At 39.8% G+C, this 23,153-nt stretch overlaps 2 protein-coding genes and 1 long non-coding RNA gene across 6 annotated transcripts in view; 2 read left to right on the top strand and 1 right to left on the bottom strand.

The window, feature by feature from the left end:
* The window catches only part of NCBP1 (nuclear cap binding protein subunit 1), a 39,033-nt gene extending 34,289 nt beyond the window's left edge, over positions 1 to 4,744 (top strand). For both annotated transcript variants that reach the window (XM_084898731.1, XM_084898730.1), the window contains exons 21-23: positions 2,065 to 2,193; positions 2,699 to 2,812; positions 4,220 to 4,744. In XM_084898731.1, the coding sequence (XP_084754857.1) occupies positions 2,065 to 2,193; positions 2,699 to 2,812; positions 4,220 to 4,333 (357 nt within the window). In that variant the 3' untranslated portion in view covers positions 4,334 to 4,744. The remainder of the gene's footprint in view (positions 1 to 2,064; positions 2,194 to 2,698; positions 2,813 to 4,219) is intronic.
* XPA (XPA, DNA damage recognition and repair factor) lies at positions 613 to 22,635 on the bottom strand. 3 transcript variants are annotated; one of them, XR_014796303.1, is made up of 7 exons: positions 22,403 to 22,635; positions 19,584 to 19,694; positions 18,725 to 18,830; positions 16,068 to 16,233; positions 13,966 to 14,083; positions 5,978 to 7,219; positions 613 to 1,902 (listed from the first exon to the last, which is right to left on the bottom strand). XR_014796303.1 is itself a non-coding variant. In XM_084898791.1 (6 exons), exons 1-6 carry the CDS (start codon positions 22,572 to 22,574, stop codon positions 7,071 to 7,073), a joined length of 822 nt encoding a protein of 273 aa, XP_084754917.1. In that variant the 5' UTR covers positions 22,575 to 22,635; the 3' UTR covers positions 4,787 to 7,070. The 3 variants fall into 3 exon arrangements, 2 of the variants coding, with proteins under 2 accessions (XP_084754917.1, XP_084754918.1); XM_084898791.1 differs by lacking the exon at positions 613 to 1,902 and having other exon boundaries at positions 4,787 to 7,219; XM_084898792.1 differs by lacking the exons at positions 613 to 1,902; positions 22,403 to 22,635 and adding an exon at positions 20,908 to 21,022 and having other exon boundaries at positions 4,787 to 7,219.
* Positions 7,226 to 10,449, top strand: LOC311630064. Its single transcript, XR_014796305.1, has 2 exons — positions 7,226 to 9,103; positions 9,338 to 10,449. It is a non-coding gene; the product is annotated as an uncharacterized lncRNA (long non-coding RNA).
* Positions 22,636 to 23,153: the final 518 nt, after the last annotated feature.

Below are 23,153 nucleotides of genomic sequence, written 5' to 3'. Positions count from 1 at the left end.
CTCTGCCACTTGTTGGCGGTGACACTGGGAGTCATATAACATCTGAGCCCATTCTCTTAATCTGTAAAATCATGACTTCTGCCTTTAAAAACAAACAAAAATAACCTTGGTGAATATTCTTAAGTTCTTCAGGGTGAATTAGAAGGCAACTGTTAAAGCTTAACAGAGATATACTGAGCCCATCAATCAGCTATTACAAGGATGAGCCTCTTGAGCTATGTAAGGGCTTGCCCAGTTTTTCTGTGTCCCATTAGAGGATGAAAGGTTAGCAAGCTACCCTGTTATTGCTCAAATGGGCAGGTAGAGGTTAATGACTGGAAAGCACTGTCAGTTTTTTCACTGGTCATCTTCTTTGTTGAATAAATAGCCAAGTTCTAAGAATACATTATCTTTCATTATTTGGAACTTCTCTTTTTACCAACTCACTAAAGTAATTTGTAACCTCGCGGTGCTTTCCTGGTCATGGCAGACATACGCAGAGCGGTGGACATTTTGAGTTGCCCAGTCGGCTTGTTCCCAGCTGAGATTGAACAACACAATTCTGCCTTGTTTCAGAGCTCCTATTTAAAAGTGTCCTTTTGATCGTTTTACTTAGTACCATATTATTTGTACTTTTTGTTTTCATTCTGTGGTGTTTCGGTTGGTTATTTCACTGTTTAAAATGGTCCTCAAGCATGAGACTGAAGGGCTATCCAGTGTTCCTAAGCACAAGGCCATGATTTGTCTCATGGGGATTAGCTTTGTCCAGGCATGACTTACAGTGCTGTTGATTGTGAATCCAATGTTCACAAATATACACCCAGAAAAAGGAAGAGGAAATTCACCAATCTGTACATGAGGATGCCCCATCAAAAAGTAATGTGTAGTAAAGCTGTGGGGAAAGAGCTAAATCTATGCACTTATGAGATGACTGGTTTATTAGAACCTCTCTATAAAAATCAATGGAAAAAATATCCACAGTGAAGATTAATGTGTGTGTAGGGGAGGGGAATGGACAGCATTCTTGAGAGGTTGAAAGCCAAAGGAATTGTCATTTTACTAAGGGTCAGGGAAATGTTAAGTCCTTCTCAGCTAGTGTTTTATTAATAGTATAGAGAAATACTATAGCCTGGCCAGGATGGCTCAGAGGTCAACCTATGAACCAGAAGGGCATGGCTCAATTTCTGGTCAGAGCACATGCCCAGGTTGCAGGCTCGATCCCCAGCAGTATGGGGCACATAGCAGGCAGCTGACCAATGATTCTCTCTCTTCCTCTCTGAAATCATAAAATATATTGTATATAATTATTTTAAGATTTATGTATTTTTGTTATTAATCCTCACTGCCAATACTGTTTTCCATTGGTTTTAGAGGGGAAGGAGGAGAGAGACCCATTGATTGGTTGCCTCTCACATGTACCCCAACTGGGGCCAGGAATCAAGTCCACAAGTCGACGCTCTAACCATTTGCACACACTGGCTAGGACAAGATTTAGATGTAGCCTTCTATTTCCCCTAAGAGCAGTGGTTCAGTAGTATAGTAACTAATTCTGGACTCACAGTTGTTTTCATTTTGACTGGAGGAAAAATATACGACAAACATTTCCTCCCTGATTGGACTATCTTATAAAAGGCATAACTCACTTCGGTTTAACAGCAAACACTCCCACTGCTATATTATTTAAGACAAGTGCCACTAAAGTTTTCTGACCCTAGGACTTTTGGATGTCTGTGTGTGTGTTGGGGTGGTACTTTCCCTATAGAATACAAGTCTTCAGTCCAGCCAGTGTAGCTCAGTGGTTGCGCATTGACCTATAAATTAAGAAGTCACCAGTTTGATTTCTATCAGAACACATACCTAGTTTACGGGCTCAATCCCTAGTGGGAGGCGTGCAGGAGGCAGCCATCGATATTTCTAATCGCTCTAAAAAAAAAAAAAATCAATAAAAACATAGTTTAAAAAGCGGAATACCAAGTCTTCAAATACTATTTGACCAGACAGAATAAAGTATTTCCCTTACTTGATGGGATTTAATACAGTAGCATTCTAAATGGCATTTTCCTTTTGTTCCTTTGCATTCTGTAGAGAAGTGATGATGATGACAGAAGCAGTGACAGGAAAGATGGGGCTCTTGAAGAGCAAATAGAAAGACTGCAAGAAAAAGTGGAATCTGCTCAGAGTGAACAAAAGAACCTCTTCCTTGTCATATTTCAGGTATTTTGGCTTGGACATATATTTCTTTAAAAAATTTTATTTGTAGTTATTAAAGTTAAAAGTACAAAAGCTAAGTACTTGGAATTAACCACTCATCTCTCCAAATTGTGTTGTTTACTCAGCATTCTTGTATGAGTGTTTTTCCAGGCTTTAAAAAACTGAGAATGTTTGTTAAATACTTCTTTCATTATTCCCAATTATTGATCATTTAATGACTGTTTTCCTTCTTGATGAACATTTTTGTACATAGATTCCTCTAACATTTCTGACTGTGTCCTAAGTAATCTAGACATTAAAGGTCCTTACCTATTGCCAAAGAGGATGTACTAACATTATTACTGGTGTGTCTTTGTAGACAGTATTTGTTGAATTATGAAAGTTATATATCATAAAGACAGCAGAACAGATAGCATCTTTACAGTCTCTTGGTCAAGGTGTGATTGTTTCTGAAAAATTCATTCACTCCCTCTCTTAACACCTCTAACTCTGTACCCCCTCTTTCCAGCGCTTTATCATGATCTTGACTGAGCATTTAGTACGATGTGAGACGGACGGGACCAGCATATTAACACCGTGGTATAAGAACTGTATAGAGAGGCTCCAGCAGATCTTCTTACAGGTTTGTGGGAAACTGATTAGATAATAAACATCACTATTCTCAGCTGCAAAGATACTCCATTTTTTAAAATCATAAAATTTGTCAGGAGGTTATATAATACCCATAAGTACTTTAGTTCATGTCAATTTCCTCCTGTTGCTCAGAATATTGAGACTTAAATTGTTTTTTATCACTCAGACTCCTAATTGCCATTCTTTGCTAGAAAACCTAGGCTAGGCTAGCTTAATACAAAATGCAGAGAACAAATGTTCAGGAAATAGTAATTATATTAACAAAGATCCTTAAAATCTGATAACAGTGCCCTTAGAAAAGCAAGGTTACTTTAAAGCCTGGTAGGAGAGAGGAACTAATTCTGTGTCTTCCAAAATTAACAACCTAAATCCTCAAAATTATTCTAGAAAAGTTACTGAATTAGAAGTCATAAAAGGAAAAAAAGTTCTTTAAACCTCCAAATAAAAATTCTCTCTAGATTTATTTAATGCCAATTAAAACAACCCTTAGTTCTTTTGGGATCTCTAAGTATATTCAAGTTATATAGGTGCACATAGAAAAGATTATTAGATCACTGGGTAATGTCTATTTTTTTTTTCTTTTGTAAAGATTCCAAAACTTTTCTTCTTACATTTCAGAACCATGGTTTTAAACAGTAGCAATTGTGCTACTTCTATTTGTAACGTATACCACCTTCCATCTTTTAAAAAAATCTTTGTAGATCTCTCTCTCTCTGGGCTACTTTTATTAAAGTCATACTTGTTTTGTCCTCATTAGAGGACAGCTTAACCTACCTAGTCCAATGGTTCTCAATCTTTTTAATGCTGCGACCCTTTACAGCTCCTCATGTTGTGGTGACCCCCAACCATAAAATTTTCATTGCTACTTCCTAACTGTAATTTTGCTACTGGTATGAATCATAATGTAAATATCTGTGTTTTCCGATAATCTTAGGCGACCCTGCTAGTGGTTCTCAACCTGTGGGTCATGGCAGGTTGAGAACGGCTACTGTAGAACCTAAGACCATCAGAAAACACAGATGCTTACATTACGATTCATACCAGTAGCAAAATTAATTATGAAGTAGCAACGAAAATAATTTTATGGTTGGGGGTCACCACAACATGAGGAGCTGTAATAAAGGGTTGCGACATTAGGAAGGTTGAGAACCACTGACCTAGTCTAATGGTGATAGCAGCAGGCATTGCCATGAGGCATGAATGCATTGCCCTAGAAGCTGGTCAGAACTGCATTTTTTAAATTATTGAACATCCTCATTTCCCTCTACAAATGTTGGGGCTTTTCAGGGGCCCGTTATTTCCATTTTTCACAACGTGGGTGGGCTGCTGAGGGGAATATTCTGCAAAATAGCTTATGTGCTCTTTTTCTGACCTATACCCCCTTTTGTGTCCACAGCATCACCCAATAATCCAGCAGTACATGGTGACCCTGGAGAACCTGCTCTTCACCGCGGAACTAGACCCTCACATCCTGGCTGTGTTCCAGCAGTTCTGTGCCCTACAGGCCTAAGGGGCCTTTTTCCCTCCATGTCAAGATTTTTTTTAAAGTCTAATTTGTCTTATTTCAGGTGGTTTAAATGCTTGCTTTCTTGTAGCTCCTTTCATTTTCTAAAGGAAACAGAGGGAAGACAGTGAAGAATATGGCATTGGTTACCTGTAATTACCCCTAAAAAGCAAATATTCCCTAATGACAATGTGACGATCGGTGATCATAGGATGTATTATATATGGGACAGATACAACTTTTCTGATTGACATTTTTTCTCCTTAAGGCACAAAGGATAACTGATTTGAGGTGTGTGAACCCTAGAGGTCAAGCTTACAAAGTAGTATATAGAAACAGTGGGAACCCAAGTAGCATAGCTTTTCACAGCTTATGGATAACCTAACGGCTAAAATAAAACTAAAAATGTTTTTTACATTTTGGTATTTCATGATTTATCATGTCAGTCTGTTTTAGTGATTTCTTATTGAAGGTGTACTTACCTCCATTTGAAATTTTCCCTTTAAAATAGGTGTATTTATGTTATTCACAGTAGCAGTTCCTAAATTTGTCTGAACATAAATCACCTGGCTTTTTTTTTTTTTTAATTAATCACAATTTCGGGGGGGGGGAGGGGCAGCACATACCATCTATAGTTTTTAAGGCTTCTGTGTGGCTCCAATCTGCAGACAAGTTTGGGAGCCATTATCTTAGAGGCCTGGTCATTTCCTCCAGAAGTAGTTAAGTTGGCTAAAACTCTATACTTGGGATTTTGTTTCTGTAGAACCTGGTCCAAGTAATACTAATTTCTGAGCCTGTTTCCTATATGGTGTTGAGACTTAACTAGGATAATAAATGAGAATGCACTGTAAAATAACATACAAGTTTGAGGTATTATCTAACATTTCATATTTCTACCATTTTTAGACATTTTCATTAAACCTTAGAAAAAATTTACCAATAAAATCCCACAACTAGCCCTAGCTGGTTTTGCTCAGTAGATAGAGCGTTGGCCACAGACTGAAGGGTGGTTCAATTCCAGCCAAGGGCACATGCCCAGGTTGCGGGCTCAATCCCCAGTAGTGGGCATGCAGGAGGCAGCTGATCAATGATTCTCTCTCATCATTGGTGTTTCTGTCTCTCCCTCTCCCTTCTTGTCTGAAATCTATAACACACACACAAATGGTAGTATTTGTGCAACATAGGATCATAAGTTTACAATGCATTAAGCATTCTCATTAATATATGATCTCTTTGGTTTACCATACATTTAGTGACTATAAAATATAGTCTACTCAGATGCCAAAGTGAACATATACTTTTGTTTTCCCTGATTCTAAATTTCCCAGGAATTACTCAGGAAGCAGTTCCTATGAAGATAAGTTTGCTTTTACTATAAGAGTATTTAGTAGTGAACTTGCCAACCTAACCAGAGCAGACCTGGCTATCATTAGTATCTGGATACCAGGATTGTCTTAAAATGATGAAGGCAAACAGTGACTAGAACTATATCTCAGCTAGACAAATTTATAACTATGGTCTTGATGACAATATGTCTCATTAATGAGAGGCTGTTATGTTCCACGTTCTACAGATTCACCATATTCAATCCTCACAAGTTGAGAGATGTGTTACTATGCCCAGATAAAAACAGCCCATGGAGTAACTTACCCAAGATCCATAGCTAGTAAGTGAAATCTGAACTAAATCCAAGTGGCTCAATAGCTCCTTATCCCAACGCAGTAATGCTGTTGTCAGCAGCCTGAACTCCTAGTTACTCTGTTGTCATCAAGCTGGAAGCTTTTTTTTTCTTTTGGTCCCAGAAAGGTCTTCTGCCCGTTCAGAATTTTTATTGAGCTGAAATATTTAGCATAGCATATTTTAAAAAATCAACACAAAAAATGTATATTTAGCATTTCTGTATTGAATACTTATAAAGAGAATAATGAGTAATTACAGTCAACCCTCTTTGGGTTTAACTTGTTTTGTTTTGACTTTTGCCTTTCTTTGTCAGGTTTTTGGTTATCATTTCCTTTCCAAGTGCTAAATAAACAGAGAAGCAAGCTGTCTTCCCTCCCTCCCAGGATAAAATTAGAATATCTGTAAGACACCTAGCATAATGGTTTCCTGGCACTTAAGTGCTCAGTAAATGTTAGCAAGATATGATAAACTTACTGTAATTACCTTCCTTGCTGTTTTTCCATTTTAATCCAGATTTGAACAGAGATATCTAGTGACTATTAGGGCCTATAGTAAACCCTACAAATAGAGAATACATGGTCAGATGCCTACAACTCATTCTTTTTTCCTGTTATTAACCAGGACTTGTCCCAGTAGCAGCTCCTTTCTCCCTGACTTGGCAGGGTTTACCACCATCCCTGTTGTTTCTTGGAATAAGAATCTAATACAACAGCCAGCTTTTGCCTTTACTAAAACTCATCCTCCTACCCCAATCGAAGGTTTACCTTGGTTTCTTATTTCTCAGCTTTAGCTCTCACCTAACATTTTTAAACCTACTGTATCACTAAGCTCCCTTCCCTGTTCCAGAAAAAAATTATTGCACCCAGTATTTAGCTCACAAGCAGACTTGCCAGACCTGAACTGACACTTGCTCTTAAGCGATAACATACATACTTAGTACTGAAGCATTACTTACACAGCTATTTCACCTATAAAGGCATTTTTTGTGTGAATTTTGAATAAGATCAATGTAAATTTCTTCTACCTAAACCTAAAACTCTGAAACAGATCATTTAACTAAAAATCACATCTTCTCATACGTCAGTTCATGGCCACATATAGTACAAATCTTCCGGTACATGTCATCTTCTAGGTTTTCTTCTGGTCCATACTCATGTTGGTGAGCAACCATTTCCTTTTTCCATACACTGCTTCTTACTGCTCGCCGTAATTCTAAAGGGAGAAGAGGGGAAAAACAGGTTTTGTGTGTGTGTTTAATATATTTTTATTGATTTCAGAGAGGGAGAGATAGAAATATCAATAAGAGAATCATTGATCAGCTACCTCCTGTATGCCCCACGCTGGGGATCAAGCCCACAGTCCTCATGTGCCCCGACCTGGAATCAAACTATGACCTTCTGGTTCACAGGTCAACACCACCACTGAGCCATACACCAGCTGGGTAAAATGCCAGTTTTCCAATAATGCTATTCAGCTGAAATCTATCAGGTGTGTAGGAATGTATGGTTTGCCTTAACTTTAACAAATCAAAATGGATTATACAACCTTACCTCACCAAGTTGACCTGTCAAGTCATTCATGCCATTGGAGCAGTATGAACTAGATTCAGAAATGGAGTGTGTGAGTTAGAGGGATAGCAAAAGCAAATTAAGATGAGTAGAAGAAGAGGATTTGTTCAAGCAACTGACTATGGGAGACAGGATGCTACAGCAGCAAAGAGGAGTCTGTTTCTTCCTCTTCCCACTTTGAAATTAAGCAAATAACTTCAGTTTCTAGTTAAATGAACAAAAAGCAACAGTAATTGTTCACTTTTTTCTATTCTAACCAATGATCCATCAAGCCCAGCACTGACAGAAGTACAACCTAAGGGAGAGTATGGTAGTTATCTTTTATGTCAACCATAAAGATCAACATGTACCAAGTGATCACACATTTTCTTTACTCCATTTTAAATCTGTAATACGTAAGCAATCAAAATACTACCTGAGTCTTTGTATTTTCAGCCTTTATCATATCATGAGGATAAGCAAACATACATAGAGCTATGTATCAGGCACTGCTCTATGCACTGTATAAAATACACTTAATCCTCCCGATCCTTTGAAATAAGTACAACTATCATCCCATTTTATAGATGAGAAAACTAAGGCACAGAGAAGTTACACAGCGTGTGTCATAGGTCAAACAGCTAGTTGAAGGCAGAGGCACAATCTAGCGCAGGTCCGTGTTCTTAACCACAGCTGTGCTGCCTTTTCATACCTCTTGTATGAAAAGCACTTGATCTGAAACGATGTTTAAGCTTCAGCGTGCACACCTTAAGATAGTTTATGTTCATCCAAAATCTAAGCTTGATTCCTGTTATATCATACTTTGAAGAACCCTAATTTTTCTAGACATCTGAAATGTCCTCTAGGCTTTTTATTATTTTTTCTTAGGCCAGCTTATAAAAAATTGAAATGATAAACTAACCAGAACTTCACAGCTGCTTCATGGTCTCACATGACAAGAAAATGTTTCCTGTTTGAGTACCAATACCTGCTTTTCAACTTTGTTCTGATGTAAGGTATCCTGGCCACTTTTCCTTCACCGCCCCACAGAAAATTCCTCAAAATCTGACTGCATCCCAGTCACTGCTAAGCTAGCCTCTGCCTAAATTTGAGCATTATGTGAATTTAGGGAGAGAGAAGTATTAACACTAAAAGAATACTTAACCAAAATCTAGCTTAGTAGGCATGATTGGTCATACCTTTAGTATTTACTAGATATTTCTAGGAAAATATGGTGGGAAATAAGGAAATACTAAAAAACTGATGTTTGTCATTTTCTTGCCCTTCTTTTCCTTCCTGGAACAATCCAGTCCTAAAACCATTATTAAGTGGAGCGAGTAAAGCAGGCATCCATGGTGGGGTGGGGCAGCCCAAGAAAGGTAAGGAGATCTCCCTACAGAGGAGGCAGCAGCAGTGATGGGAGATCAGTTACAGGGACATTCACCAGCTAACTATAGTAAGGGTAATGGGAATCGGGGTTCTCCCTGTCAGGAAAATAGGATGAACCCTAAACTTTTTTTATTGAAGGGTTTATCAGTGTGAACTCAAGGTTTTAATTTTTTTTTTTAATATATTTTATTGATTTTACACAGAGAGGAATTGAGAGGGACAGAGTGTTAGAAACATCGATGAGAGAGAATCATCGATCAGCTGCCTCTTGCACACCTCCTACTGGGGATGTGCCCGCAACCAAGGTACATGCCCTTGACCGGAATCGAACCCGGGACCTTTCAGTCCGCAGGCCGACGCTCTATCCACTGAGCCAAACCGGTCCCGGCTCAAGGTTTTAATTTTTATGTGTGGGTATGTGGACAAACATAAAAATATAAAAAATATACATGTTTTGTGTAGAAAGCAGAAAAGAGTCCTCAACAAATGATGAAGACATGCCAAAAGGACTCAGAGCTAGTCTGAAGGTACTTCTGCCCTGGCGAGGTGACTCAGTTGTAGTGCCACCCCATATATCAAAAGGTTGCCGGTCAGGACACATGGCTAAGTTACTGGTTCAATCCCCGGTCAGGGCCCATATGAGAGGCAACTAATCAATGTTTTTCTTCCCCGCCCCCCCCACCCCCCAGATAAAAACATACCTCAGGTGAGGATTAAAATTTGAGCACCAAAATAATTGACAGAAATGAACCTATTGTGAAGAACAGGAATTAACCCCTACCAATAATAAATGGGGGAAAGGATGCTGGTTAAATGCAGAGGGAGTGCTAAAGTTAGAAAATTTTTGTAATCATAATACTGAAGACTGGCTCAGGCAAGAACCATCCATGGATAGTTGCTAAACTCTAGGGAAGTGTTAAGACATGTGCAAATCTTACCATTTTATTTCTTTGTTTATGCTTATCACATCAAAAATAAAACCACCACCATGCCTCCAAATGTGATGCCCTGAGAAAGACACATCATTTATGTGCTATCCCTGAAATGTATAACCAGAATCTAACCATCAGGGCAAATCAGAAAAGTCCCAAATGAAACACTTCAAAATGACACTGTCATAAAGGATAAAGGCTGTGGAAATAGTGTAGAATAAAAAAATTTAGAAAGACATGGTACCTAAAGCCGATACCTGATGCTAGAATGAAAAATCATACAGGACATTATTGGGTCAGCTAACAAAACTAGAATATGGATGGCAGATTAGATTAAAATATCAATATTATACTTTGATTTTGTAAGAGGACATTCCTATTAAGTAATACGGTATAGTATTTAAGAGTAAAGAGTAATGATGTATACAACCTACTCAAAGGGTATAGAAAAAACGTATATAGAATGTAAATAATGAAACAAATGACAAAGTGTTAAGATTAGGTAAAATGGGGTAAAGAATATATGGGTATCCTTTGTACTATTCTTATAATTTTATGTAAGTTTGAAATTATTTACAAATAAAAATAAAAGACAGAAGCTAGCTTGCCGAAACCGGTTTGGCTCAGTGAATAGAGCATCAGCCTGCAGACTCAAGGGTCCCAGGTTCAATTCCTGTCAAGGGCATGTACCTTGGTTGCAGGCGCATCCCCAGTAAAGGGTGTGCAGGAGGCAGCTGATCGATGTTCCTCTCATCAATGTTTCTAACTCTCTGCCCCTCTGTCCCTCTCCCTTCCTCTCTGTAAAAAAAAAAAAAAAAAATATATATATATATATATATATATATATATATATATATATATATATATATATATATATATATATATAAATAAAACTTCCCTCAAAGGCTCTTTAAAAAAAAAAAAAAAAGACAGGAGCTAGCTTGAAGGAGCTTCCACTGGCCAAATTTGAGACAGTAAGCATCAAAATAAATGATAGAAATATGGATTATAACACTGGTTTGAGAATAAGAATCCATGAATCCAAATGGTACTAAAGATGCTCCTTTCCAAAAGAAGTCAAATAGCAATTATAGAAAGAATAACAAATAGAAAATCGCCATTTACTAGTACATGCACCCTAACAATAACTGACTCAGGAAAGAATCATTCCCGTGTACTGAAACCACTGAGTGAAATTTAAGGAACAAGATGTTCACAAAGTGTCAAAAAGTAGAGAAAGGGTGGCTGAAGAAATCAGGCAGACGCTGCCTTAACCAATCAAACTGAGGAGCACTCTCAGAGAACTGGTATGTGTGCTGACAGGATATATAATACATCACCTAGGAAGCGCTCCTGCCAAAACCGCTCCACCTGAATCTAATTATGAGGAAACAAACTGCCAATAAACCCAAACAGAGGGGCATTCCACACACCAGATGGCCTGGACTCAAGAGAGGGAGCCTCTATCACAGGGGTCCTCAAACTTTTTAAAGTGGGGGCCAGATCACGGTCCCTCAGAGAGCTGGAGGGCCGGACTATATGAACTACTAATTCCTACTGTAACACCTCGGCTGCGCTCACTGCCCAAAAAACCTGGCGGGCCGGATCAGACTCCTCTGCGGGCCGCATGTGGCCCGCGGGCCGTAGTTTGAAGACCCCTGATATTGTGAAATGTAAAAATAAAATAGTCAACTCTTAGTTTTAAAAAATGTCAATATCATGAAAGATAAAAAGGCTGAGAAACTAAGACTATAGATATGCATCATCTTTGGCTCCTAAAAAACTGGTAAAGGCATTGGAACTACGAGGGGTGGGGGGAGAATAAATACACTAGCGTTATATTAATGATAAATTTATGGGTGTGATTGTTTTTAGTTATGCAGAGAATGTCATTGTTTTTAGGAGAGAACATGTTGACATACTCGATAAAAATTACAGTGTCTACAAGTAATTCTTAAATAGTTCAGCAAAATACATATGTGAAGGAGAGAAAAAAGCATATATGGCAAACAACATATGGTGAAATAAAAACTTGTTTAAATAAAGATTAATATGTTTTTATTAATGAAGCTTTAACATTACTTTATTTAAGCAACTTAAAACTTTGGAAAGTAGAAATCAACTACCTACTGCTGAGAATGAGAAGAGAAGGCAGAAAGGTCTGAGACAAGAGGGGAGGAAGAGTTAAGACTTGGGAGCTGAGGAAACCTTGGAGGGGGAATGAGAGGGAACAAGTCAAACATAGAGTGGTTTACGGTGTTAAAATACTTGCTACTGGTATCCTTAGGGTCTGTTTATACTTTTTACCAAAACAAGTTTTCCCTTGTTTAAATGAGTTTTACCAAAACTACCATTCTTTGAATGAACTAAAACCTGTCCTCCTCAAGCTATTCCAAAAAATTCAAGAGGAAGGAACACTTCCAAGCTCTTTCTATGAAGCCAGCATTACCCTAATCCCAAAACCAGATAAGGACACTACAAAGAAAGAGAATTACAGGCCAATATCCCCCATGAACATAGATGCCAAAATCCTCAACAAAATTCTAGCAAATAAAATCCAGCATTGCATTATACACCATGGCCAAGTGGGATTTATTCCCGAGATGCAAGGATGGTACAATATCTGCAAATCAATAAACATAATACATCACAAACAAACTAAGGGATAAAAACCATATAATCACATCAATTGATGTAGAAAAAGCATTTGACAAAATCCAACACCCTTTCTTGATAAAAACTCTGGCAAGGTGGGACTAGAGCAGTGGTTGGCAAACTCATTAGTCAACAGAGCCAAATATCAACAGTACAACTATTGAAATTTCTTTTGAGAGCTGAATTTTATAAACTTAAACCTTCTAACGCCACTTCTTCAAAATAGACTCTCCCAGGCCGTGTTATTTTGTGGAACAGCCATACTCAAGGGGCCAAAGAGCCACATGTGGCTCACGAGCCGCAGTTTGCTGACCACGGTCCTGGGGCAATTGAAACTAAGGAGAAAATAAACAAATGGGACTATATCAAAAATAAAAAGCTTCTATACAGCAAAAGAAACCATTATCAAAACAACAAGAAAGCCCACTGCATGGGAAAACATATTTGCCAATATTATATCCAATAAGGCCTAATCTCCAAATTTATAGGGAACTCATACAACTTAAAAAGATAAACAATCCAATAAAAATATGGGCAAAGGCCTTAAATAGACACCTTTCGAAAGGCCAAGAAGGAATATGAAAACATGTTCTAAGTCACTAATCATCCAAGAGATGCAAATCAAAACAAAAATGAGGTACCATCTCACCTGTCAGAATGGCTATCATCAACAAATTGGGCCGAAACAGGCTCTCTGACATCCCCAAGGGGTCCCGGAGTGCAAGAAAGCACCCTGCAAAGTTGCTGTCGCACAGGGGTGGACCGCAAATACCAAGTGTGCAGTAAACCAGGTGGGGCCGACAGTGCCCCACCTACAACATTACCCGCGGCCGAAGGTGGAATCGCACAGCCCCAAAGGAATCAGGCTCCCTCCTCTCTGGGTTCGAGGTGCATCAGCCGAGAACTGTCGCTGCCAAGTTAATGCAGCTCAGTAGCTCCTGCAATGAGCATCTGCCCTCTGGTGGTCAGTGCGTGTCATAGCGACTGGTCAGACGGGCAGAAGAACACTTAGCATATTAGCCTTTTATATATATGATAAAAGGGATTAAACTAGCTGATATTGGATAGGTTCCTTCTTACTGCCAAATTAGATAAGACTTAACCAAAATTTTTTCATTTTCAGCAATTAAGAGGCTTGTTAATCGATATATTTGCTTTTAATAACTCTTTTTGAGTTATAAAGATTGAACTGTTGCCAAATCTTTGACCAGGGATACATGATTCACATTACAATGAGGGTTTACATGCTTTTTAGAATTGCAATATTGTGAGGCCTGGACTCAAGAGTGTCACACACCTGCCTCCTAAGAGCATTATTTTAAGTCTTTTTTTCTTCAATGTACATATGACATATTAGTATTCCAATCTATTGGTGAAATTACATCTTTAAACAGGAAAAAACATAGTCCTTTAGGATATAAATATACCCACTTACCTTTTACTTTTTTATCAAACTTCTTCTGTTTCATTTTCTCTCGGTTTTTCTGTCGAACTTCCTTCGCTTCTTCTAATGCTTCCTGACTACCCCAAACTTCTAGAGCCCTCTTCACAATCTATAATACAGAATTCATATTTAAATTAGTTGTGATTCAGAGTTGCAAATTATAGTAATAATTATTAAATCCACAGGCACCGAAGAATGATCTAACTCAAGTACAATTTTATATTTATTTGAAATTTTAAATATTGATAAAAAACACAACTCTATAAATGCCTCTATCTAAACCTCTGAGAACCTCAGGAAATGTATGCTAATCTTGGTTATAAATAGGAAAGTTATCCTCTGACTATAACTGTTTCTCTGACTCACTCGGCTTTTTTACTTGAATCAACATAAGGACATATAAATCAGGGTTCTAATGAGTTTTGATAAGCTCACCCCCCAAAATTTACTTATCAATTGGTCACATCAGATCTAAGTAGGAGGTAACCTCCAAAAATTTCCCACCACAGGAAATCAATCACTACCACTCTTCTGAATCAATAATAGTTTTTCCATCATTTGACTAACCTCCGATCTTTAGAATATGCATTTTTTAAAATATTTTTTATTGATTTTCCACAGAGAAGAAGGGAGAGAGATAGAGAGCTAGAAACGTCAATGAGAGAGAAACATCGACCAGCTGCCTCTTGCACACCCCCTACTGGAGGTGTGCCCGCAACCAATGTACATGCCCTTGACCGGAATCGAACCTGGGACCTTTCAGTCCGCAGACCGACGCTCTATCCATTGAGCCAAACCGGTTCGGCAGAATATGCATTTTTTTAAATCTATGGTAGCTAAAGGACCGAAAAAGTCTTTATTCTACTCTTAATACTTTAGGTTATGTATCTTTACTCTTTATAAAATTTATTCATATTTAGAATAATATATACACTGAGAATTATGTTCACTATCTCTCTCAAAATAAGGTAAGGGGACCAAAATATCAATCAATGTAGCCAAACTCAAATTTCTTAACATAAAACATGATATACTCTTATTTTAAACATTCCAAAACATTATATTTTTCACAATTAGCCCTCTAAAATTGTTGCATCACCAACATGCTAACAGTACTTGAACAATTCTGAGTCAAAAGTGGTTCAGGCCCGGCCAGCATGGCTTAGTGGCTGAGCCTGGTCCTATAAACCAAGAGGTCAGGGTTCGATTCCGTCGGCACATACCTGGGTTGCGAGCTCGATCCCCAGTAGGGGCCGTGCAGGAGGCAGCCAAATGATGATTCTCTCATCATTGATGTTTCTATCTGTCCCTCTCCCTTCCTCTCTCTGATATCAATAAAAATATTGTTTAATGAGCACTTTTTAATTTCTGATAGTACATAAAATAATAGTAAATCTTCTAATCGATAGTTGTCATATTCAATGAAATTCAATGTATGTTTGGTTTTACATGTGGCTTAATTTTAAAGATACTAGGATTTTCTAGTATATTTTAATTCATATTGCTCTAAATTAATGCCTCAAAAAGAATACTACAGTACTGTACCATTCTGGGGTATGTACAAGAGGCTGCTTGTGACCCAAGGCAGTCAGCCTGGGCACTATCGCAGCCCAGGAACTAAGAGTACTCACTATCTTAGCACACCTAAAACAATGGCAGCAAAAGGAGTTGAGAAAATCTGCTCTGGAACATACTAGTTACATGGACACCTCACAGGGTTTCAGATGAGTATTTCCCAAAGAGAGTTAAGATTTTAGGCATTTGTGAAATTCCTGAATTTTTAAAAAAAGACTTTTGGGTCAGAGTGCAGCAGGAATACAGGGTCTGCCTCTCATTCCAAGCTTTTTTAATTTCCCAACTGTACTCCTAACATTACTCAATGATAATACATTGCTTCAAAGTGCTGCACCAAAAAGCAAAATAAGAAAACATGCTATTGTCATTTTGAGTAACTGTGATTCATATGCAAAGCAAAATGCAAAGGATCTTTTTAATTCTATTGTAAAAGCAAAAACTAAACTAATTAGAACTAGTTGCTTGTTAAAACTTCGCCTGTCCCAGGAATAAAATGACTGGATATACTCATCAGAGACCTGTAATTTTAGATAGAGTTTCATATCGCCCCACTGCGAATGACGAGGATTCTTCTTCACGATAAATTTAAGAGGTGGTTCTCTTCTTTCTAAATCACAGTCTTTCAGAAGGTATTCTTGTTTTGCTTCTGTTTTAGTTATAAGTTTGTGTTTATCATCAGCATCTCTGAAAACAAATTAAGTCCATTATATATGTTAGTTATTTAATATAAATTATGTTTTCAAAGAGCCCAACAACCTACGGTATGCATACCAAAAGGAACATATGAAATACTTTTTCCTGCAGCTCTCATGGTCAAATTGGCAGCACAAAAATTCTAACAGAAAAAAATGGTTTATCCTTTACATATTCTGAGACACTATATTAGCAACAAATCCATATTATTGAAAATGTTAAGAATTCCTTTTCTACTTAAAGTCCCTCTTTTTCACAGATTTTTAAATAACTCATTAGAGTATAGCAAATATAAATGAGAACTAAGACTCAATAAATAAGAAAATATAAATTAAAGCATGAAGTCAGGATGGACAGGCAATAAGGAAAATAAATATGGAAGGTCCACCTGCCCCAACACAGTTAAGTGTCCAGTTGGCTCTGAGCTTTTCAAAGTCAAGGCAAAAATGGAGACAGTCCATTACATAGTTCTTCTCATTCATTTGTTCCCTATCTACATGCCAGGTATTATCTGAAGCATGAGGAATACAGCAAAGAATAAAACAAAGCCTTGTTTTCATAAAGTTTACATCCCAGTAAAGGAAAAGACAATCAACAAGCAAACACAGTGACAGTTAAAAGTGCTATGAAGAAATATAAGAGGGTAGAAAAAGGATTTTCACATAGAGTGGGTATCAGAGAAAGTCACTGATACAGGACTCTTGAGTAGAGCCCATAAGAAGACAGAACATTCTGAATAGCCAGAGAAAAAACATTCCTAGCAGAGAGAAGAGCAAACGCAAAGGCTCCAAGACAAGAGTTAGCTCAGCAACTGGAGCTCACAGCAAGAGGGCCACCTGTGGCTAGAAAGCTCAGAGTGAGTGATGGTGAGCAGTGATGAGATAAATCAGAGATAGGCAGCGACTCCTAAGGCAGTGGTCGGCAAACTCATTAGTCAACAGAGCCAAATATCAATAATACAACGATTGAAGTTTCTTTTGAGTGCCAAATTTTTTAAACTTAAACTTCTTCTAATGCCACTTCTTCAAAATAGACTCGCCCAGCCCATGGTATTTTGTCACAGTCCACTGGCCTATTAAGAACTTCCTAGAAATGGCTGATAAATTCAGTGAGACCTTCGAGGATATGAAAAGGACCAACTAGAAATTAAACATACACTGACTAAAATAAAAAATATTATACAGAGACCCAACTAAAGGAATTTAAGAATCAAATCAAAGATTTGAAATACAAAGAAGCAAAAAACACTCAACTGGGAAAGAAAAAAGAAAAAAAGAGTCCAAAATTTTGAACATAGTGTAAGAAGCCTCTGGGACAACTTCAAGCATACCAACATCAGAATTATGGGGGTTTCAGAAGAAGAGAGAGAGCAGATACTGAAAACATATCTAAGAAATAATGACTGAAAACTTGCCCCACCTGATGAAAGAAATATACTTACAAGTCCAGGAAGTGCACAGAACCCCAAACAAAAGGAATCCAAAGAGGATCACACCAAGCCACATCATAATTAAAATGCCAAGGGCAATAAATAAATAAATAAAATGCCAAGGGCAAAAGACAAAGAGAGAATCTTGAAAGCAGCAAGAGAAAAACAGTAAGTTACCTACAAGGGAGCACCCATACGATTGTCAGCTAATTTCTCAACAGAAACTATGCAGGCCAGAAGGGAGTGGCAAGAAATATTCAAAGTGATGAATAGTAAAAACAAACAATGAAGATTGTTCTACCCAGCAAATTTATCATTCATAGTTGAAGGTCAGATAAAGAGCTTCACAGATAAGAAAAAGCTAAAGAGTTCATCAACACCAAACCAGTATTATATGAAATGCTGAAAGGAATTCTTTAAGAAGAGGAAGAAGAAAAAGGTAAAGATAAAAATTATGAACAACAAATAACATATCAACAAGTGAACCTAAAAATCAAGTGAATTAAAAATCTGATGAACAGAATAAACTGGTGAATATAATAGAATCAGGGGCATATCAAGGGAGTGGACTGAAAATTCTTGGGAGGAAAGGGGTGTGGGGTGCAGGAAGAGACGACAAAAAGTGTACACCTATGATGAGGACAGTGGTGGGAGGTAAGGGCAGAGGGTGGGGTGGGAACCAGGTGGAGGGAAGCTATGGGGGGAAAAGGGAGAAACAATTGTAATAATCTGAGCAATAAAGATTTATTAAATTTTTAAAAAATAAAATAAAATAAAAAATAAAAACCCCCGACCATCAGAAAGAAAAAAAAATAATAATAATCTATGGCAGAACCTAGAGCATTCCAATTTATGTGACATATAATTTTTATAAGCACAGGTTTCCTTTATTTCTTTGACAAAATGGAAACCATAGAAATGTTAGGAAACTCTCCAAATAAAAATTATTACTAAAAAAATATTAAAAAAAAAAAAAAAATATTAAATCCAAATGCCTGTATGTAAACATTCAATTTTAGCAATTGAGAAAATTGTCTGAAATAAAGTAAGTACCTGCAGTTATCACAAGTTGGCAAATCAAAGTGGCTCATAAGGTAAGAATCCATAAATTCTCTACTACATTCTTCACATATTGCATAATCAAATTCCATAACAGGTCCTAAAGAAAAGAAGATCAATTCTTTAAGTTTTCTTTTTTTGTGACTGGAATACATTTTCCTCTATTTTATTAGCTTCTCGACATGTATTTTATGCCTGACAAAATTTACATAGAAGACAAAATAAAACTTTAAGTAATCTTATATCTACTTTTAAAAAAATTTTTAAGAGGATAGAATAAAAAGGAAATAACATCAGGGGGGAAATCCCTATCAATTCATCAAGTATTTTTTAACCCAATCCATGTGTAAGATAATTATTTAACATCAATTTGCAAAGAATTATGCAAATTATTCAAAATTACCAAGCTAGCCTGGCTGGTGTGACTCAGTGGTCAAGAGGTCATGGTTCGATTCCCAGTCAGGACACCTGTCCAAGTTGTGGGTTCTATCCCCACTGCAAGAGGCAGCCAATCATAATTCTTTCTCATCTTTGATGTTTCTCTTTTTCTTTTTCTTTTTTTTTACAGAGAGAAGAGAGATAGAGAGAAACATCGATGAAAGAGAAACATCAATCAGCTGCCTCTTACACACTCCCTACTGGGGATGTGCCTGCAACCAAGGTACATGCTCTTGACCGGAATCAAACCTGGGACCCTTGAGTCTGCAGGCCAATGCTCTATCCACTGAGCCAAACGGATTAGGGCTCATCTTTGATGTTTCTATCTCTCTCTCCCTTCCTCTCTGAAATCAATAATAATATAATTTTTTTAAATGATCCACTTAGATTCCTATTTTCTGAAAACACACTTTACCTGGTTGATGAACAACTTTTCCAACTGTATGTTGTTCTTCTCCTTCCTCTTCCAGAATGAAGCCTCCATGTGTATCAATTATCTTTGGGGCTGCTTTTATATTGGTCATGCCTATGAGAAATAAGTAAAAGTGGTCAACAAATGAGCTAGGTAAACCCATATGCTCCCTTCTGCATAAACAGAAAATTTCCTTAAATTTAATATATATCAAACAAGCAAAGAAATGTCCACTATAACCACTTCTATCCAACATTATATTAAAGGTTCCAGCAAGTGCAATATGACAAGACAACAAAACAGGCATAAAGGTTAGGAAGAAGTAAAACAGTCTTTACTCACAGATGATTTAATTGTGTATGCAGAGCATGCACAGGAATGTACAATTACAATTTAAAAATAATAGCCAGGGCCCTGGCCAGTGGGGCTGGCTCAGTTGGTTGGAGCATCCTTCCATACTCTGAAAGGTCTCAGATTTGATTCACAGTTTCGGCATATGCCCGGGTAAAAGGTTCAGTCCCCAGTTTGGGGGGGGGGGGGGGGGGGGCATATAGGAGGCAACAGATCAATGTTTCTCTCTCATATCAAAGTTGTTTTTTTTTCCTCTCTCTTCCCCTCCCCCCCCCCCGCCCACTATCATTAAAATCAATAAAGGCATATCCCTCAAGTGAGATTTAAAAACTAAATAATAAATAAATAGCACCTAGAGACTTCTGGTCAAGATGGTGATGTAGATAAATTTGGTAAATGAATCCTCCCACAAACACATCAAAATTACAACTAAAGTACAGGAAAACCATCATTCAGAATTGCCTAAAGTCTAACTGAATCAAGCAGCAGCCATGTGACACTGGTAGGAGGGCAGAGACTCAGAAAGGGGTGATCCCACACCCATGTGTGGCAGATAAAAATTATCTTAATTGTGGAAGTCCTCCCTTAGGAATGAGAGGTCCCAGACCCACACCATGCCCCCAAGCCTAGGGTTATAGTGCCAGGAAGAGAAGTCCCCATAACGTAGGGCTGTAAAAACCAGCAGGGATTGTGGCTGAACAAGATGAAGGGTTGCTAGGGTCCCAGGCAATTCTTCTCAAATGGCCCATGCACAGACTTACTCGGACTCATTCTCCCTGAGCTTCAGTGCTGGGGCAGCAACTTGAAAGGAACCAGAGTCATACAAGGAGGAAATGAATTGTCTGGCATCAGGGTCAGAGCCAGGGGAACAGCTGTCTGCCAGACAAAAGTGCACCCTAGCCGGTATGGCTCAATGAATAGAGCATCAGCCCATGGACTGAAGGGTCCGGGTTCTATTCCGGTCAAAGGCATGTACCTCGGTTGCGGGCTCCGCCTAGGCCCGGGCCCTAGTCAGGGCTGCGTAGTTGGTAATCAATCGATGTGTATCTCCCATTGTTTCTCGCTGTCTGTCCCTCTCTCTTCCATTCTCCCTAAAAATCAATAGAAAAATATCTTTACATGAGGATTAACAACAACAACAAAAAGCAGAAGCCATCGTTCCTTTTCTGAGACCTGAACCCCACCCTCCAGGCCCGAGCCATAGCTGATTATCCATCAACCTGGCTCATACTGTCTAACCTGCCCTCGTGACTCTGAGGCCCTGCCCACACAACTTCTGAGCCCCTGCAAGGTGTTTTCAGTGGCTTTTTCATGTGAACGGTCTGCCTTGGCTCATGCTTTTTGTTGTTGTTAATCCCCACCCAAGGACATTTTTCCATTGATTTTGAGAGAGTAGAAGGGCGGAGAGACAGAGATGAGAGGAACGTCGATTAGTTGCCTCCCATTTGCAACCCAGCGCCGGATATCAAACCTGCAGCTGAGATATGTGTGGCAGATAGCAATTGGCCAGAATCGAACCTGGGACCTTTCAGTCCGCAGGCCACTCCCTATCCACTGAGCCAAACTGGCTAGGGCCTGGCACCTGCTTTGGACCTTCCTAAAATCTCTTAAACAAACAACATCTGGCCTCAGAATGCCTGGTACCCCTAGGCCGGGCACTAGCAGCACCTGCCTGAGCACCTTCAAGCCCAACACGAGAGATGCCTAGTGTAGCAGAGGCAGCTAGAGGGGCGGAGGGGACCTGATCCCAATGTCAGTTCCAGTACTGATTAGCCTGTGCACTTGCTGGGATGAACCCCAACAAACCTCTTTCCTTTTCTGGTCCTCAGTGACCACTTCATTAAAACAGATTCCAAACGTTCCCCTAGTCCTTTTCCCGGTTAGCTCTGAGAATCAAATGAGCTCATTTCAAACACAAGAAGCGCAACAGGTGCTACTCTGTTAGCCCCACAAAGAAGGTAACTGATGTCCGTCTGCTCCTATTGGCGCCCTTGGCTGGGTACGGAAAGTGCCTCAGCCGCCCTTTGAGGACGTATGAGGGAGCAGGTGCAAATCGCTGACATGGTGCAGGTCTAAAAGTTTTACACAAGGACCACACCTCTGGTACCTGGAAGCTGCAGGAAGAGAACAGAGAGGGGCAGCCGAGGAGCTGACTGGCACTGGCGCGCCCCACCCGCCGGCAGGTGCAGCAGTTTTCCCACGCTCCAGACCGCGGCCGGCCCGCCCGGGAGCAGCGAGGCCGGCCCCGGAGCAGCCCGGCAGCCGGGGGCTGGGGTCGGGAAGCCGGGTTCTACCAGGGAACCGTCCTGCGGGCTGGGACAGCTCGCTTCGACCAGACCCTGAGCGGACCCCCCAGCACCCAGGACAGCGGGAGGGGGTGCGCGCAGACGCGAGGGGGCTCGACGCCACTCAAGGGACCCGGCCCCCGGACCCCCAGCGAAGGGAAAGGGCAGCGCCGCCAGGACCCAAACCTCCGGTAGCCGCAACCGCCGTCGCCGGGTAGGGCCGGGCCGCCAGCCGAGCCTGGCGCAGCATCAGCGCCCGCTGCCGCTTCCGCTCGATGCTCGCCCGCACGGAGGCAGGCAGCTCCGCCGGCTGCTCTGAAGTCGCCGGCTGCGGCGAAGCGTCCTCGGCCGCCGCCATCTCCAACCTCAGAGAACCTGGTCTCCAGCCCTGCGCACGCGCACGCGCATGCGCCCCGAGCAGCCTCGGAGGAGAAGCGCGCCTGCGCGCCGGGAGGGCGGAGTCTGCGCGCCGGGAGGGCGGAAGGGGGAGCGGCGGGCGGAGTCTGCGCGCTGGGCGGGACCGGGAATAGCGGCCAGTTTATAAATTGGGGGGGGGGGGGGGAAGTGGTACCCAGATCGTTTCTTCGGGACTTGGTCACCTTTAAAGTGACAGTTTCGGTTGGTGGTTTAGAATCCAGGCTTTGGAGTCAGACCTGGGTTAAGTCCTGCTCTGACACCATCTTACGAGATCTTGAACAAGTTATTGGTTTTGTTTGTTTGTTTGTTTGTTTGTTTTTAAATATATTTTATTGATTTCTTTACAGAGGGGAAGGGAGAGAGATAGAGAGCTAGAAACGTCAATGACAGAGAAACATCGACCAGCTGCCTCTTGCACACCCCCTACTGGGGATGTGCCCGCAACCAACATACATGCCCCTGACAGGAATCTAACCTGGGACCCTTCAGTCCGCAGACCGACGCTCTACCACTGAGCCAA

This window comes from Pipistrellus hanaki, assembly GCF_964339955.1.
Source record: "Pipistrellus hanaki genome assembly, chromosome: 11".
NCBI lineage: Eukaryota > Metazoa > Chordata > Mammalia > Chiroptera > Vespertilionidae > Pipistrellus > Pipistrellus hanaki.
The sequence above is the reverse complement of the archived record's forward strand: the minus strand, read 5'-3'. Positions and strand labels throughout refer to the sequence as shown.

Bases quoted from the DNA above. Each gene is read 5' to 3' on its own strand.
- XPA (XM_084898791.1), bottom strand. From the start codon at position 22,574: ATGGCGGCGGCCGAGGACGCTTCGCCGCAGCCGGCGACTTCAGAGCAG. The intron at 18,831-19,583 runs GTAAAGTGTGTT...TCTTTTCTTTAG, and splicing joins AAAAGTTGTTCATCAACCAG to GACCTGTTATGGAATTTGAT. The intron at 16,234-18,724 runs GTACTTACTTTA...ATTTGTTTTCAG, and splicing joins CCAACTTGTGATAACTGCAG to AGATGCTGATGATAAACACA.